The sequence below is a fragment of the Rhagoletis pomonella genome, unplaced genomic scaffold (assembly GCF_013731165.1).
Source record: "Rhagoletis pomonella isolate Grant_MI unplaced genomic scaffold, Rhpom_1.0 Rhpom_scaffold_00013, whole genome shotgun sequence".
Taxonomy (NCBI): domain Eukaryota; kingdom Metazoa; phylum Arthropoda; class Insecta; order Diptera; family Tephritidae; genus Rhagoletis; species Rhagoletis pomonella.
The window spans coordinates 10,651,433-10,669,965 of NW_023458567.1; the positions used below are offsets into that span (position 1 = coordinate 10,651,433).

The 18,533-nt window shown below is 39.1% G+C and overlaps 2 protein-coding genes across 8 annotated transcripts; both read left to right on the forward strand.

Annotated features, from left to right (window-relative positions):
- Window positions 1-456: 456 nt before the first annotated feature.
- Window positions 457-3,288, forward strand: LOC118748760 (protein RRNAD1). Of its 2 annotated transcripts, XR_004994091.1 has the most exons (6): window positions 457-555; window positions 618-833; window positions 897-1,717; window positions 1,782-1,972; window positions 2,033-2,435; window positions 2,517-3,288. XR_004994091.1 is itself a non-coding variant. In XM_036483425.1 (5 exons), the coding sequence occupies exons 1-5, from the start codon at window positions 457-459 to the stop codon at window positions 2,113-2,115; spliced, it is 1,410 nt and encodes a 469-aa protein (XP_036339318.1). In that variant the 3' UTR covers window positions 2,116-3,288. The 2 variants fall into 2 exon arrangements, 1 of the variants encoding a protein (XP_036339318.1); XM_036483425.1 differs by having other exon boundaries at window positions 2,033-3,288.
- On the forward strand, window positions 1,950-17,311 carry LOC118748759 (uncharacterized protein CG3556). 6 transcript variants are annotated; one of them, XM_036483424.1, is made up of 6 exons: window positions 1,950-1,972; window positions 9,809-11,124; window positions 11,311-11,506; window positions 11,578-11,655; window positions 11,719-11,801; window positions 13,455-17,311. In XM_036483424.1, exons 2-6 carry the CDS (start codon window positions 9,813-9,815, stop codon window positions 13,514-13,516), a joined length of 1,731 nt encoding a protein of 576 aa, XP_036339317.1. In that variant the 5' UTR covers window positions 1,950-1,972; window positions 9,809-9,812; the 3' UTR covers window positions 13,517-17,311. The 6 variants fall into 6 exon arrangements, with proteins under 6 accessions (XP_036339317.1, XP_036339315.1, XP_036339314.1 ...); XM_036483422.1 differs by lacking the exon at window positions 1,950-1,972 and adding an exon at window positions 2,161-2,248; XM_036483421.1 differs by lacking the exon at window positions 1,950-1,972 and adding an exon at window positions 2,351-2,435.
- The last annotated feature ends 1,222 nt before the right edge of the window (window positions 17,312-18,533 follow it).

Genomic DNA, 18,533 nt, shown 5'->3' on the forward strand with positions numbered 1-18,533 from the left:
CGAATAACGGCAACACTGAACGTAATACTTTACGTTCTCTGGCATGCGCAAAATTGTTGCCACTTTTTGATTATCGATTTGCAAATAAGGGGTGTTTTTCATCAAAAACAGGCAATTTAAGAGTTCTTTTTTTTTGAAATACACAAATAATAAAATAAGGAAAGTTAATTTCAAAAGGGGAGGAAATGTTAAAAAAGTAGTTGTTGCGATTAGTTGATTAATTTTGAGAAGTGGCCACACAGAAATAGGTAACGCCGTCATCAGCTGATTTATGTTTACATGCATTTATTGATTTTTGCTTGCTGCGTTGGTCCGATTGTACAAATAAATAAAATTACCGCTTTAACTGTGCACTCAATTAAAAAATATGATAAAAAAGAATATATATTTCAGTTTTGGTAGGGAAATGTAAAGTGAAGAAGACTTATTAAATGCAACTCCATAAAAATCATTCACATGGATAGCTCAACATCATCCGAATATTTGCAAGAAAAATTGTACGATTGTTTGCAAATCGTGCGTCAATATGATTGGCTTATAAATGCATACATTTTGGTAAGTGGAAACTATAAACGCCCTGAAGACCGTCCGTCTTAACACTTCCAATTCATACTTAGGATTTCTATGTAGACAACCATTGGGAAAAGCTGCCGCGCAGTTGGCAGAAACATTTGGAGCATGTGAAACCCGAAGAACTTAGTACGCTATTGAATTTCAATGAAATAGCTGAACAGCAGCATGCCAATGTATGGCCATTGGCGTTATTAGCCTTACGCTGCAAATTACGAGAGGTGTGCGTGGACAGAAGTCAGCAAAGCAATGCTGCCACAGTGGTAATGCAATCAAAATTATACCAAAATACCTGCATTACTCTCATGCTTTTCTTTAAACTCCAGAGCGCTTGCCGCAGTCCACTACTTAGTCATACCAAGCTGAAACATGTATTTAATAAGTGTGTTAAGCCCAAGAAGCGCCATGAAATAGAGTTGATGGCATCGCATTGCGAATATAGTTATCAGCAAACACCCGTTGACTACATTATAGACTTCGGCGCTGGTTTAGGGCATCTCGCACGCATACTCGGTTATGGCTTCAGTAGGCGTGTATGTTGCTTAGAGATGCGGCCAGAACTAAATGTACAAGCTCGTTGCATAGACAAACAATTTGAGCTGTTCGCTGAAAAGCACTTGCCTGCTGTAAAACGCGCAACTTTTCGGCGTCCGGAGCATGTCACGTTATGCCTGACGGCTGAGATACAACCACAACAGTTTCTCAATCTAATTGCTGAGGCGGTGCAGAGGGAAGACACCAACTTTACTTTTGGCATAATCGGTCTCCATCCATGTGGCGATTTAGCGGTAATTTTGATGCGTATGTTCATAAATAGTCCCCAGGCGCGGTTTCTGAATTTCGCCAGCTGTTGTTATATGAAATTGAGTACCACGGAGATGCATTCTAAGGTGGAGCTGCAGGGATACCCCCTCAGCCGATACTTGTTACAGCAACCCAAACTGGCACACTTGAGCTATGAGGCACGCGAAATATCCTGTCATGCTATGGAAATGTATTGCGATCGGCTAGCTAAAGGCGATTATGAGCATTTGAAAGTGCACTCATTTCGTGCGGCTGCTGAGCATATAATCGTCAAGCATTGGTTGCATTTGAAACATAGTGGACTACGTAGCGTCAAGCATGTGCCTGGTATGGAATTCGAAGAGTACGTAGTTATGGGTTTCGTTAAACTTTTTTTAAACTGCAATTTAAAATTTGTTTGCATATAGTTATTACTACAAAGCAGTACAAGGCTTAGAAGCTGTTCATTTAGAGCGTACTGCGCTGCAAACTGCCACAACACAAAATGATTTACGTCATTGGCGACGTATCGTTATTTTTTATACGCTTCGTTTGATGTTTGCACCGCTTATAGAGAGCATTATACTGTATGATCGCGCTTTATATCTGCAAGAGAATCGTAAGTCACAAATTTGAGAATTTTATTTTATTAGCTAAATTGAAATTCATGCATTTGCAGTTTGCCAAGTGAAGATTGATGCAGTATTTGATCCGCGTATATCGCCACGGAATCATATAACATGTGCTTTTAAGCCTAGTTGATAATGATTTAAGCAATACGATATACATATTTGTGTATGCTTAAAATAGTGTTCATGAAAATTGATTTAAAGTTTCAGATAGCTGCATAATACAATTTCTTTTGCACATAAATTTTGTGTACATCACTGCCATCGTAAGTTGCATATAGAAAGTATTTGGCTTTCTTGAGCCTCATTTTGCGTATAAAAGAGGTCTAACCTGAAAATTAAAGAAGTACTATTATTACTGCCACATATTAATACATATCTACATCTGTAAAGCTTACATGCCACAAGAAATCTAATTCAGAACCACCATTTGCACGCCTATATAATTTACGTGTAAGTTCTATCTTTGCTACTTTATTTAGAACATTTATTTTTACTATGATTGCGCTATTTTTTCATTTTTATTACTCACAGTAGATTAATCATAGCTTTGTGGTGATTAATAAGACAGACAACACTAATCAGAATAAAAATAACGAGAAATGTAGGAAAATAAGTGTCGTACTACCTACAAATACTTACCTCACATACGTTAGTGCAGACAATAAAGACGAGAGATTAGTTCGTTGCTTTGCTTAACGCAAGTAAATGGCAATTACAATAAGAGCAACTGTCACACAACAACAATAGCAGTAATGAAAAAATATGAAAAAAAAAATAAAACAACATTCCGCATCTAAGTTGCATGACCATTTATCTAAAGCTGTATATGTTTAAGCGCCTCAGTGCACGATACTGGACGCAATACACGGCATATGTAACTACAGAGACTTGCAAACATGTACACGCATATACTCTAAAGAATATTAACTTACAAATGTACATATGTATAGCACTCAGTCACAAGAATTCTTCCCAAGCGCTCGGGAATGTGTATTTAGATTGCAATCTGGTACTTCCACTTCATTAGTACGACTTAACGAGTGAGCAATGACCAGTAAACCCCTAACGCAACTGTCCACCCCGCTGCCATTCAATACAAAATTGTAATAACAAGTGTCTCACACCTCGTTAAGAAGCCAGCGAAGCAATTGTGTGCACAACCCTCACTCGCCCCATTGGACAGCTTGTTGTTCTCATGACGGACACTAATCTTCCAGACACGTGAGGTGGAATGAAGGGGGCGGAAAGTTACGCTGTGGAGAACAATGTGGTGATAATGGAACTGAAGGAAATAATAAGTGCATACATATCGATGGCTGAGTGGAAGATCGACCTATCTCGGCAGCCAGTTCGAAAACGCTCTATCTCACAAAACTTTTCAAGAACGCCCTATTTCAGAATTTAATTGAAAAATACCCTATCTCAAAATTCGGTTCAAAAACGCCCTATCTTACTTCAAAATGTATTGAAAATATGCTGATATAGGGCGTTTTTGAATCGGCAGCTGAGATAGGGCGTTTTTGAAACGAATTCTGAAATAGGGCGTTCTTGAAAAGTTTTTTGAGATAGAGCATTTTCGAACTGGCTGCCGAGATAGGTCGATCTTCCACTCAGCCATCGATATGTGGATGGAATTTCGTCGAATTAAAAACAAAGTTTACTAAATAATAAGAAATCGAACAGCTATGAAATGGATTGAAACAAGACGCAAGAATACGAAAGGACATAATTTGAATAAGTAGATTGATTTATACAGTAACTGGCTGAAACGAAATTAAATAGAAAATAATGGACTAAATGGTAATGTGAACCTAAATTAAATGAAAAAGAATGAAAATAAATAAAACGGAATGGAACTATGCGAAATGAAACGAAGTAAAATTAAACACAACTGCTTAAACGAAATGGTACGACTTTGAAAGTACCGTATGGACCTCAAAGAAATGAAATGATGTGGCATGAAACGAAAGAAAAAAAAATATTCTGGGGAATTGATAACCTCCTCCTTTTTTGAAGTCGGTTAATAGGTAATGGAATGGAATTAAAAAGGCTGATTTGCAGTTAAGTACTGAATGCAAAGCCTTCTTGAGAAGAAACGCTGTAAAATAAAATAAAACGAAATTGAAAGGACAAGTTTTTAATTAATAAGTTCGTATAAGCCCCTTAAAAAAAATAATAATAATAAAATTTAAATAAAATGAAACCAAACAAATTGAAAAACAAAATGAAATAAAAAATGGCTGATTTTGAGGTTAAGTTCAATATTTAAAAGAATTCACTCCTAAGCCATTTTGTTCCAAATAAAAAGGATGAACCACAAATAAATAGATTTGGAGCATACGAAGGAACAAAACCGAATGAAACAAGTGACGTTAAAAGGAACAGTTCTAAATATATAAGCTCTACTCAAACTTCTCAACCAAAATGAAATAATTAATAAAAAAATAAATAGAGTGAAACGAAACGAAACGAAACTTTCTGATTTCAGACTTTCGTTCAAAAAAATAACTAAACCGAAACGAAGACGTGTGGAACGGTGAAATAAAACCGAACGAAGTAAAATGGTTCAGAACGAAAGAGAGGAATAAAAATAAGTGGCCGGAACAAAAATGAATCAAAGGGAATGATATGGAATGAAGCGGAACGAAATGCAGACCCTTAGCATCAAGCTGTATATGAGACCTCAGTCGCAACATCGGCAGGTATCGAGTCTTGTAGTTTCCCTCAAGTCAATTTTTTGTATAGCCTCAATGATGTAGTCTTAACTCCATTTTCTTCCCTTTTAGGCTTTTAAAATTTCACAATGAGGAAACTAAAATAATGAAGAATAGATTTAAATCCATGCACTTTTATATTTCTACACATCTACATTTTCACCACTGCCTTCAACGACGCGTTCATATGTTTCGTGATAGATAGGTTCGTTCGTGCGACTAACGGACGTCTAATTAACTTTATGTACCGTTATAGCCTTAGTATTAGTTAGTTAGTGTAGCGCTAGCTGTGCCTCTATCCTACTCTTGCTGCACCCAAGAATCAGTACATATGTATGCGTCCGTCCACATCGAAACAAAAAAAAAACACACACATACCACTAGTCGACGACCCAAACACAAAAACCTACTTCTTTAACTGCTGTCACTGCAACCTTCAGGGATTAAAGTGTTTGCACATGCTTCGCCGCACAAACGCCGACAAACTTGGCAATTGACATCGCGGAGGGAGCGCGGTGTAGCGCTACACCGCTACCAGCTGACCCCCACACACTCATCCGCTAATCGTCACTTCAGCAGTCAGGCATTCAAGCCAAGTGGGGTAGTAATTTGAGGCGACACGCGTCGCAGCAAATGTCAATTGTCTTCTAAAATATGGAATGCTGGTGCGAGTGTGTGCACTTGCGTCTCTGTGTGGGTGAAGGAGTGCATGCGCGCGCCTTCGTCTCTTTTTTGTGTGTGTATATCTGCTGCTTAAGCTTCATTATAGGCGGTGGTGATGGTGACACCGATGACTGCTGGTCAACGTTCAGTGTTCCTTCATCGCTTCATTGAGTTGCGTTTTGTTTAGTGCGCACCGCCAACGGCAGCGGTTGTCCCCATAACGACGAACGCGGCGCGAAAAGTGAAAAACAAGCGTGAGAATATAATATCAAGCTACATATTTAAAAATCTATCAAATTAAGGAAAAGCCAAACGCAAAAACCAATCGTTTGCGGAAAAGTGTGCGTTGTTGTGTGTAATAACGGCAATTTTCGGTGCTAATCGCATTCGAATTGTTCGACCGTAAAGCTTATTAAATTTCACTGGATTGTTGTAATGCTTCCGGACATTGCTAAATGCTTATTTTATGGATTTTGTGTCAGCCATTGAAGAAAATCGTGAAATAAATAGGATTATACAGTTACATAAAGATAATTTTCTATTGTGTAAAAGGTAAAGTGGATTCAAACAACAAAAAATGAATCCCATAACAACTCAGCGTTTCTGTTTCCGCAGTAATAAGATTAACGATTCCATAAAATGTTTCTAAAAAAAAATGGCGTGTAAACTTAAACCAGGAATTAGACAAAGAAGTTGAGTTTATCAATACTCAAAGGCCGATTTTAGTTACAACTTTAACGTCCGAATGCCTTTTTGGTCTCCTTTAGTATTGTTTTAAAGTTTACCAAGAAGCCACCTTCATAATTTACTTAGCGGCAGAATTGCCGTCTTTTCCAAGGCAGGCTTACATACTAGGATTAATTTAGAAATAATCAAATGTCTAACATTTTAAATAACAGTCCGAAATTAAGATTTTATCTCCGACGCGCAGAACGAATTGTTTTTGGCATATACCGCCGACAGTCAAAAGTTAAGTTCACAGTTAAGACGTGCAGGTATAACTTCACTCTCAACGAGTAATCTCTGCGAAATAGTAAGGCAGTAGCTGAAAGCGTAGCTCCCGTAAACTAGTGGTTTAGGCGGAGCCATTTTTCTAGGCACAACCACTGACAAATCTTTGCTCTAAAAATACGTCCGCCAACCGCTGCAACCTGCTGCGCCTGTTTGGTCGCCGGGGAGTTGGACGCAGTGGACGAAGCTACAGACTTGTTAGAACGCCTCACTTCGGAAGCAACAGGATACTTTCTGCTGTCGCCTGAGCGTCAACTACACAGCGAAGCCATAAGGGAGCATAACAAAATGCTGAGCAAGCAGTTTCTGGTGGGAAGTCACAGACGTGAGCATCCCAACAGAACCTTGCTCGAGGAGAAGCCCCCGCCCAGTCACATCAGAAGCTGATCAGAGCTCAATCTCCACCTATAGCAGAGACGGAGCTTCAACCGTCAAGAGAGACCCGCGTTGTTCTGGCCCAGTTACGGTCCGGATATTTATAGCCACCCCAACATCCCCGGCATATGAAGACCCCCACGACACCAACCATCTCTTCACATACCAGCTCAATCCCACTCAGCTAACAGCCCTCTCCCTTTGGGCCGACTCCATCGAAACAGCTCGTTTCTTAGGTCTACCGTTTCTTGAGCTTTAATACAACGATTGATGGACAAACCGAACTAGGTGGATCTTAGAAGTGCTGCTCCAACAACAACAAAAACAAAGTTCTTAAGGTACCCTTAAACAGATGCGGTACCTTACGTGGCAGTTCTATCCGCTAAAATACGTGGTACTTATATACATGCCCACCTCACATCGGGGAGAAGCTCGGCTAATAATTAATACTTTTGGTATTGGGTATTGATGGACTGGTATTAGTAGGCGAAAAATGTGTTTGATTGTTGCAACAGTAGAGAAAGATCGAGTACGATCTTCAGTCGTTTTCATTAAAAACAGTCTCACGAAGGTCGACACCAGATGTGCACGTTAAAAATCTATTAAGCGCAATCCACTTATACCTCCGCCAGTGCGGCATAATTCGCTGTACCAAGAACAAAACTTTCTACACATAGTCCTACAATGTTCTTAAAGCGATATTCTTTATGAAGTAATTAACACCTTCTTCGCTCTCGTCCCATGCAAGCCTTGATCGGATGCCAACAAGAGACCATTATTGCCAACAAAGCTGAGCAGGTCGGGCATTTACTGTCTACTCGTTATGTAAATCCGACTTATCCAACGACCTTTTCCCTATCGCACGATACTCTCAAAAAGCTACGTTTTCTGGGTCTACGGTTAAATTACTTCGATGATAATAATTTAAGCACTTTTTTCTTCTCGGTAGGATTTTAAAAATACTTATGTTACCCTCTCTTGCGTACTATGCAACAAATCCGCAGATTCCTGCATGAGTTTTGCCTAGGCAAAGGATTTCTCTAGAAACGCACTGACTAAGACTAGTCTGGTAGCGCAAACTAATCCCTACTCTTTAAGCGAACAACGATGGACTTTAATGTAGATTGAAAACCGCAAATAATCTGAAGAGACCCTGAAAACGAAAAAGTAAAGATCATAATCCCGAACCACCTAGAACTCCGAACAGCGTCTACTGTGCTTTTCAACTCTACGTACTTTTTGCCACGATTCCATATTCTGAATGTACAGTCCTAGCCCAGATGTTTCGGGAGCAACCACTGCTTCGGAAACTCTACCAATTTCACTGTCACTGTCCTAAGCTTTCGGAGTCTGTGGTAGGATACAGTTTTTTTTCTAAAACTTCAGCATCTAGGCTGGCTTACAATAGCACATCTGCTTTGCAAAGGTTCTCGGTGATCAGGGGAGTGTCTGCAAACCAGAGATATTTTGATAAGGTCCTTGGTTTAGGCCCTCTGTAAATTGTAATTGGAGTTTTTCGTTAATATTTCCAGCGTATGATTTTTGGACACTAAGTCTTCAAAGTCGCAAACATCTAAACAGAAATACTTGGAAGTGCAAAAATATAACTTTTACGAATAATGCCTGTTATTAGACATTCTGTAGTTATGGGAACTCTTCACAAATTTTTCCTTCAGCCATACATTGAAAGTAGAAATAACTGCCAAAAGCCTTGTGTTCTCAGACTCGATATTGGACAATAGGTTTATTTGCTTCCAAAGTGTCCGTAAAGAAGCGCCTTTTGGTATCGAGAAAACAATTTTTGGTTGCAAGGCGTCCTGGACAAAAAAAATACACAAACATCAACCCCTGTATAGTTAGCTTAAATTCGCCCTCTTTTTTGAATGACCACTTCAGAATTTCTGAAGTAATAAAATTGTCCGTTTGAATGGTGGAAAAGCAGGTTATCCATCTCGAACTCTTACCAATTTACAAGCGCGTCATAGCCGCCTAGTTCAGTTGAAAATGGCCATTACTTTCACAAATCTATTCTATTTAAGTAGCACTTACCTTGCGCAACCCTAAACAAATCCTTAAAGCACTACCGCTCAACACTATTTGTTTAAGTATCGTAAGTATTTTTAGCAATCACTATCGCCAACAAATCGCCCCTGCCCCCAATCTCCACCCACACAATTGCTCAACAAACACATTATTCGTTCATCGCTCGAATGCGCAGTGACATTTACAAACGCGTGGCTACGTACAAAAACGGAACCCGATGTTCCATCATTATCAACAATGATGGAAGTGGCATCAATGCGACCAAGCGTATGACATACTCGTAACAAGTGAATGAATGTACGCACGGTTGCGGTGGAGGGAGAGGAAATGAGACGATTAATAGTGACAGTGAAGGTGTCGTCCGTTGCCGTCATTGTGGTTGTCGATTTAAGTGTGTCTCCTTCCCAGAATTTTCTCACTAAGCCGACTGTGCCGGGGGGTGAACGGATGACATACAAAGTTGGGCTTGGAATATGTTTGGGACATAAGCAACGGAAATAACTTAGCACCTAACGCGGCCGCAAAAGGTTTCAGCCAATAAATTTTCAGCGTGCTATTGTTTTGGTTAATGATATGAAAAGGTTTGATATCATTATTATTTATTTTTGAGGAAAGCACATTAAAATGCTGTGCTGCTGTTGAAAATCATTTATCCGCATTGTAGTGATAGTCTGTTCGGAGAACGTCTATTTGCGTGACGCGGGCATGTATTTTACGTGCTTTGCTGACTGTGTGTTTTGGACGTGAGCAGTGGCAATCGGTATCTGTTTGGGTGATGAAGTTTTGGTTTTCAGTTGGTAGTAAATGGATTTTGTTTCGTAGGAAAACTTACTGGCGGCACTTCCACCGATCCGATGAGGATATGGTGTCTGACTCATTTAGAAGTTTGCAGATTATTTTTTGTAAAACTCTTAAGTATGCTATTTTAAATTGTTCCCCTAATCGGCTGTTGTATTTGTAAGAGTTCCATTTATCTAACATTCTGCTTTATATTCACCTGATTCTCTTTCATTTCAGCAAAATGGCTCGCAGTATCAGCTCTCCGCTCTCTCTCTCAATGCGCTATCATTCTGTTATCTTTACCGCTCTGTTACTCGCCTTCCTACAGCTTTCCGTATTCGTTACACTAGCCTCGTCGTCTATCGCTACCGCTGCGCCCACTCTGATCGGTGCCGCCTCGGGCACCCAGCTCTCGAGCAGCACTCCTCAAACCGAAGCGAACGCCAATACCATCGCATCGTCATCAGGGCATGAGCATGGACAATCCACAACCTCCTCGCCACTTGCGATACTTAGCGGTGGTTCTACTATAGAGCCCGTGGCTGGCGCCGAAACGGCTTTAGAGTCCGTCAGCACTGCCGCTCCGACACCATCCACGCCAAGCACCACCACAACCGCCGCTACGACTACGCCCGAACACGACATCATCGGCTCACCGGGCCCGGACAAGCGTGAACAGGAGGCCATACTGAAAGCACTGGATTGGTTGAAAGAGAAACGCGCAGCTGACTATGGTTGGGGCAATGACACACATGTCGTCATACTGGCCAAGGAATTGTCTGGCGCACGCGATCCCACTGATGCCGATGGGCATTTGCAAGTGATACAAGAGCTGGAGGATACGCTGTCCGTGAAGGAGATGGAAATTGAGATATTAGCAATGCTTGATCGTCATCACACGCTGCCGAAACCGCTGAATCTGGAGAAACTTGCTCGCTACGTGCTGGCGCTTGGCTCACTCTGCAAGGACCCAAAACATTTCCACGGTCATGACTTGGTCGCCACGCTACAGCATCACGAGCCGGCACAGGACAATGAGTTCGCCTTGGCCACGCTGTCGGCGTGTAGTGCTGCTGCGCATGTGCGCAAGCGTCAGATACGCCGGCTACTGGATATTGCAAGTGGCGTAACGGACCAAGGTGTAGACACAATTGCGATGGTTATATTGGCGCTGCGCTGCATTGTGACCGATCATCGGCATCGCCATCTACAACACTTTGTACGACGGCCTGCCAGAGGATTGGCCAGTTTGCAGGATCCACGCGGCAGTTTCGGTTCGCTACGCAGCACTGCCCTGGCTATGCAAGCACTGCAGGACCTTGAGCATGATCCGGCTGGCTCGTGGAATCGCACTGCTGCTTCGCGATGGATTTTGGGTCGACAGCGCGAGGATGGTGGTTGGACTGAAGAACCACTGCATGATGGGCAGGATCCTGGCATCGGTGTTGGTTTGACAGCGGATATAATATTGGCGCTTGGCTGGAAGGGACTGGGCGCGGTGCGTGCGCTACAATGCGATCATGTGATACGCGAGAACAGCGATCCAGCTTCAGGTAAGTTAGCGAATTTTTATTACGCTTTAAAACATAATAGTAAATACACTCCTCAAATACATATATGAAAATTAAAAAATAAAAACTATACATAAATAAACCTTACGATAAAACACAACAACAAAAATAAACCAAACAAAACAATTGATAATAAAAATTCGCAAAAACCACAAAACTCACAATTAGAAAATGGCGAACCAAAACTAGCTGTGCCCTACGGACTGACATCGTCGGCTGAAGAATCGGACTTGAAGAATGTCTCCTATACATATACGCTGTGGGTGGGCTCAAATGTGACGGAAGCATTCTCACTCTCGCTCATTTCACCAAAGAACACCAGCTTCTTCAGAGCCATGACACAAGCTGCCGAAATGGATCCGAGGTAAAAAGCTGAGAATATTTAATTGAAGGGATCTTTATTTCCTAGAATAAAACTATGTGTTATTCCAACAGATTTACTTTCGAGGCGCGCGAATGGCCCAATGGCCACTATGTGCATACATTGGCTGGAAAAAAGGAGGAGCCAAGGGGGTGAGTTACCTTTTGAGCGTTTTTGAAAGCATCTTGTCTGATCTAATTGCGTGGTATTTGTAGGTATAATTACTGGCTGCTGTATCGTTTGCCCGAGCTACCCGATCCCAATAATGCACCTGGTAATCAGCTGATTGCACCAGTCGGTAAGTAATTTTTTGTCCGCGGTATTTCAATTACTTCCCCTCTAAAGGAAAACTGGCAGTTCAACTAATTCGACGAAGTCCTTGTGGGTTCTTGCTGAAGTAATAGTCCTTTACTCTTTTTCTTGTCATGTTCTTGTGGAGAGCTTGGGCTTAGAGAAAGCAGAAATCATTCCGTTTATAAACACGCGCTTTGTTGGTAAACGGATGAAATTAGGCTTCTTCCAGCTTCCATGATTCTTCTCTGATTTTCAATAGGTTCAGCCATCGGTTTAATACGAGCACCTTCTATCCGCATTATTCGTTCAGTAAAACGCGCCGAGACGTGGAAGGCTTCATTATCTTTTTATTCCCTGAGGACCTGTAAACTCCAATAGAAGAGTAGAATCTGAAACCCTCACCCCTTTTCAACTACTAGAAAGCAATCTGATCAATCGGTGTACGTATCCTACTGGATTTACTGAAGCATCCAAATCAGTAGCACAAAGGCCTGAAAAAGGGCCAACCATATGACCCGCGAACGACTTCATAAAAAGGCAGATAATACTGGAAAAAATATTGTTTAGTCAAAAAGGCTTGCAGTTTTAGCAGCCAAAGACTCTTATTAAAGAGCCGAGATGAGATTATCAAATACTGAAAATTTTAACAAACCAAAAGACAACTTAAGAGAAGGCAGCATGGCAACACAAACAATGTATTCAGTTCGGCTAGAATAGAGAAGAGCCCTCCTATGGATTATGAAAAAAGTTTGACCGCAAAAGATTATCTTATTAGGTTGGAATTGTTGCGGCAGGGCGCGGGCCAATAGGAAGCATTTTAAGATCCCAGAACGCAAGCTGCGGTCAGACTCTCACCTCACCGTTTGGACACTTTAAGATTCTTGAACGTTCACACTCCAGGCCCGGCAAAACGGATCTCCTTGTATCTAAACCGTCTCAAACACTCCCTTTTCCATTCACATCAACTCAAGTTGGATAGAGGACCCGGTCTCTACACGAAAGGGTCGGTGCTTAACGGAAGCGTCGGTAAAATATTACTTTTGCCGGAAACTCTCCATAATTTTAACCATGGCAGATAGAAAAAAGTTAGTAGACATAGGGCTCAGGTGTGTGACAGCAAAAAAAGCTAGTCGGTAGTTAGTATTATGGAATCACTTACGCTGCGTTCACAACAAATTAGTTGGGAAATGTTTCACTGCCCTTTCGTTTTCGTGGAAATAATATCCAGTAAACGTACCAAGTCTAAGTGATATTGCAGGTAACTGCAGGTCTGATGAACTGGATAGAGAAGGCATCCATAAAATGGGCTCACCAAGTAAAACTCTTAAACTTGAGTATGCACAGTGGTGGATCAGCGAAGGAAGCTTCCGAAACCGAAATTTCGCTAATAACGGGAGCTTTGATAGGTCATTTTGCTGGCGCAGCTGGAGAATGCTGAGGTGGAATACATCAAACTCTGTTTGCATAGCAAGAGTTTAGGCACTAGGGCCCGTCTCTAAGGTCGACATAAGTTGCCTGAGATACTTCGTTCTTGTCCCACGCTCGGATTTAATTATTTAATTTAATTTAATTTAATTTAATTATTAAAGTTTTTCAGGATTGTTTTTAGAGTTTTCTTAAGCGAATAATTTTTTTGTTTTCTTTTACTCTTTTTCAGGCGTTGATGAACTCATGGTCGAGGATGGTGAACACTATCTCTACTGGTACAAAAAGCTCTAAGCTGTCTAAGCAAGACTCACAAACAGCAATATATAATAGACATACGAAGATGAAGCAGTAAATGGATGGAAAAAATAACTATAGAGTTAAATAAAAGCAAAGAAATATTAAAATGAAAATTATACAACCAACCTACATACAATATGCTGCTATCCATATACCAAGAGGCCATAAATGAACAAGCAAATGCGAATACAAATATACACACCAAAATATACATAATAAATATATGATAAACTACAGTTTAAGCCTAAAAAAGACGATTCTAAAATTTAGAAGCAGAAAAAAGCAAAAAAAAAAAAACAAAAAGTAAATAATCAAACAAAAGTTCCGCGCTTTAGCAATGGCAAACGCAAAATTCATACATAAATATAGCAAAGCAAATTATTTATATTTAGAAATAAAAACTAAAATAAAACCGAAGAGAAGGCGTAAAAACTGATATTAAAAACAAACACAGCAACATTGATAAACAAGAGTAAACAAAGAAAGACAACAACAAGATTGATAAATTAAAAAGAATATAAAATAATAAATGTTGATAAACGTGATAAGGCATGTGAAGGATAATATTTAATAAGAGCAGGTGAACAAAGGTCAGCACTACCAGACACATACACACACACACAGAAAAAAAGAAAAGGATATGCATACACAGCAACACAAGCGCAGACACAAAGTAATTTACACACACACGCGCGCATACATACGAGTAATACACCCCCATAAATGGATAGAAAGTAATTAATATTAAAAATAGAAAGCAAACAAAATCGAACGTCCATGTTAACTCAGTCGTGTATATACATAAGTCGTATCGTCTTTATATGATAATAAAGGGTGTTACATTCACATTATTATACACAAAGTAGTGAGCGCGCTTTAAAGTTATTGGATTTATTGTATTATGCGTAGTTGTTTTATAAAAGTGATAGCTACCCTATTATTTGTACTTTGTAGTGTCCGTATATGTACCCTCCTTCTATCACCGCACATGAAAATCAATCTCTCAAACCCCTATTTTTAGCCAACTCCATCTATGGTCCCAGTCAGGTAGCACAACCTAATACTCAGCATGTACCACATTTTTGGTTGCCTACTATCGCAGTGAGCATCGAAGTACACGTTTTCTTAAGGCATACCCTCTTCCCAGGCACGTCAGAAGGCATATTTTCGAATACAAGGACACGTTCCACTCGCACCTACAACAACCTTTGAAAACGACAGTGCGCGTACCGTCAAGCCATTAACCATTAATGACGTTATTGGAATCCAATCACCACCAACAATCGTAGACAGAGAGCTTCAGCTGCTGCGTGGTACTCGTGTTACTCTGGCTCTAATTAAGGTCTGAACTCGTACTTATCCAACCCGATCCTGACATTGGTTCAACCCAATTCGAAACGGCACGTTTGCTGGGCCTACCGTTAGTTGAGCTTGGCGACAGCGATTGATCGACTAACAGATTTAGACGCGGCTTACTAGTATCGCTACAATAAAGCATTGGGATTTTTTTTTGCAGACGCCCCGTTTTTTTCTTTCAGTTACATTTACATCAGAACTGATATGGTTCGGCTGAAATCTATCAACGTGAAAACGCGAAACGTTCAAAACTTTTTTAGTCTCTGAAATATGTATACAGTCTCGAGCCGCTTCAGCCATGAACTTGAAAGGTGAGGTAGCTGCTCATCCACAGTAAACTCTACTCACGAAGCGGGTGTATCGCTGGCATCGTGCAAACTTAGACTTAGGACGAATTTCATATAGAGGGGAAGCCGAACTAACTTCTGGAGCACGAAAAATTTAGCCCAGTATCGATATTAACAGCACTCCCAATTCCGACTGGTAATAGGGATTACTACGAACCATTGACTTATGGGAACGCACGCCAGCAGTGTGAGCTTTCCAGCGAATACTTTTCGGGCACTGACCAGGTGGGGCTAGACATAGGCGGCGGTTTCTTCCATCACCACTTTTTCGAGTGTCTGTTATACCTAAGCTCGGCGACCTAAGCTGCGAACTACAATGCCTCGTTAGACTAGCTAACTGGTTTTATTCCTAGTTAAACAATAGGCCAATTAATAAGCATTACAACGGGACTCGGATGGATCACCAAAAACTAAACTAATTTTACCTATGACCTTCTGAAGCTTTTGTTATGACCATTTTAGAATCTTGACTAAAGGTTATTTAACAAAATCTCCTTTAATACCAACTACCGACAACGGGTTCCGGCTTTGGTTTAATTACAAAACAAGAACATTCCCACAAAAGAACCAAAAGACGTTTCCGTAAAGAACAAAATGCGGACAAAACTCGGGGCGTCTGCTTGCTGGGAATGAAAAATCGTTTCAGTGAATGGTAATTCTAAGCCAGAGAAAGCTTCAGATCGTTTATCATTTATGGAGCAATTTTTCATTTTCTATGCAAAAAAAACGGATCGCGTCTTAAGTCTTTTGTGGACTTAATTTGTTTAATTATGTATCTTTCAGTTCTGATTTGATTAATTTTGATATTCAAACTGTTCAAACTAATGGAATGCTGAGAGAAAAAAATGTATTTGTCGCTTCCATTCTTCGCGAATAGTTCAGAGAAGATTTGTTCCCGTTTCCTTCTCTGTCAGAAAGTTTCTGAGACTTAAGTTCCCAAATGGTTCTTCGAAAGTAAGTTCATTGCAGTTTTGTTCCCGTTTTGTTTTTTTGCTAGAACGTTCCGGAGACTTGTTTTCTTTTAGAAAAGTTCCCAAAGGAATTCTTCGCATTTTGTTCTCTTTGGAAACGTTCCACAGGGCATTTCGACAGTTTTGTTCTCACTTTCGTTGTTGTGAAAACATTCCCGAGGGTTTTGTTTTCATTTTGATTTGAGGTTTTAAGCGTTGTTGGGAACAAAACTACGAGAACGTCATTTAGTTTCGATCATACCTTTCGTTCTCGGTCCCTGTTTAACACATAGCACTTATTTTCAGAAATTCTTGGGCCACCACAAACTAACCTACTTACTATGACTTTCTGAAACTCTTGTAATGACTATTTGAGAATTTTGAATGAAGACTATTTAACAAAATTTCCTTCTTTTATACTACGGACTTATTATCACAAATTCTTTCGAAGCATAGCATTTTATAAGATTTTGTTGGGATCCCATATAAGTCCGCACTTACTAGATTTTACCAGACTTTACTTGAAATCGATTAAGCACTCGCTTTGAGCGAATTTTTTTTTTTTTTTTTAGTCCGAGAAATAACGGATTGGGCCAAGAAGATAGTGGTAAAAAGGAGGGTTCATCACACCACTGCCTCTTGACATACATATCTTCAATTAATTTTTTTCTATCGTAATATTGCTTCTTGCAGCTGTGCTCTTTTTACATACACTCGTATGTACATAACCCTCCTTTATATATCTGCAGTTGGTCATTCATGGGGCAGCTAAAAATATATTCTTCATAGTTTTACTCAATACTTAGTGGTCCTAAGCGTTTACAAATCTCTGGTAATGCTCTTAAGTCAATCAAAGGCTCTCCTATTTTTGCCATTCGCGCTCTTCACGCATAAAATAACTTTCTAGTCGATTACAATGGTTGTTCTGGTAAAACAGCTACATTTAGCGATATCAGATTGTCTTTAATGATCAAAGTATTGCGCTGAGAAAAAAGGCGATAGAATTTTTGTTCAAGAACAAATTTCTCGAAATAACAGGTAAAGTCGAGAGACTCTCTGCTATATCTGCAGTTCTCAACATGCTTATAAAAATTCTATCCTAATTGCGTAGATGCCTTATTTGCATAATTCGGTTACAAAAGAATGCCCATTTAAAAATTAGTCATTTATACAGGACTCATGCGCAAACATACAGACAACAAATAAGCTAATAACGAAATTTTAATAATACATAAATAATAAGAAAAAAATAAGAAAAAATAAGTACATACAAATACAGGAGCATATAATTTTGATAAGATTTTAAGTTCATAAAAATATGTATATATGAATATACATACACTACGAAATATTAAAAATAAATATATGTATGCTTAAAAGAAAGCAAAATACCTACATAAATAACATCAAAATAATATATCTATTTAAATAAAATATGTACATACATAGGTCCGATATTACTACTATGTACGGCAAAACACAATAATGTGTATTAAAATAATAACAGTTTAAAAACTTTAACGTATTCAGCAGCGATAAGCAATTAAAATATGAATGATAAAGCAGCATAAGCTATTGAATAACATATTTTTTATTAAAGAAATAACTAGCTAATTGTTTAAGCGTTTAAAAAATAAGCTTTTACTGCTTAAGATAATGCAAAAGCTGAAGATCTATTGAAAAAGCGAAAAAATAAATTTTTTTTTCACGAGTTTTTTTCCAGTTTAAAATCAATTTAAGTAATACGAAAAAATTTTTACTCATGATTTTTCAGATTTCATTGTTCATAAATTTATTATATTTTTATAATCTTGTCTAAATATTTGTCTATTTAAAATTTGTAAAAAAAAAATTTATGTAATTGTTTTTTTTTTTTAATTTCTTCAACAATATTTTGCTCACAATGTCAACAGATTATTTCGATTAGACTTTCGAGAAACTGTGCACATTTCTATAGTGCATAATTGCAATATTTTGAAATTTATACCAGATTTTAGACCTTTTTCTTTGGGAATCAGTTAAGGAGGCTTTTACAATATACTCCCTATTTATTTTGTTATACAAGTTTTTATACCAGTTCGAAAAATCAATTTTTTCGCATTGTAAGGTTTTTGAAGAAGTGTACATTTCAATGGCCGATTATTGCAAATATTTTGTACACACCAGATTTTAAACGCTTTTTCATTTGAAAAAATAGGGAGCGCTTCCTTTTGGTTATACCAGTTTTTCGACCAGTTCGAAAAATCACGTTTTCTGTACTGGATTGGACGCTCTTAAATTTATTGCAATGTTTTGTCAAATACCAGTTTAAATGGCTGTCTGAAATATATCGTGAACGATAAATTTATGTATATATAT

Excerpts from the sequence above, each read along its gene's own strand:
- LOC118748759 (XM_036483418.1), top strand. The coding sequence starts at position 5,829 with ATGGATTTTGTGTCAGCCATTGAAGAAAATCGTGAAATAAATAGGATT. Across the intron at positions 5,915-9,808 it reads AATTTTCTATTGTGTAAAAG|CAAAATGGCTCGCAGTATCA; the intron begins GTAAAGTGGATT and ends CTTTCATTTCAG. Across the intron at positions 11,125-11,310 it reads GAACAGCGATCCAGCTTCAG|AAAATGGCGAACCAAAACTA; the intron begins GTAAGTTAGCGA and ends ACTCACAATTAG.
- LOC118748760 (XM_036483425.1), top strand. The coding sequence starts at position 457 with ATGGATAGCTCAACATCATCCGAATATTTGCAAGAAAAATTGTACGAT. Across the intron at positions 556-617 it reads TTATAAATGCATACATTTTG|GATTTCTATGTAGACAACCA; the intron begins GTAAGTGGAAAC and ends ATTCATACTTAG. Across the intron at positions 834-896 it reads AAAGCAATGCTGCCACAGTG|AGCGCTTGCCGCAGTCCACT; the intron begins GTAATGCAATCA and ends TTTAAACTCCAG.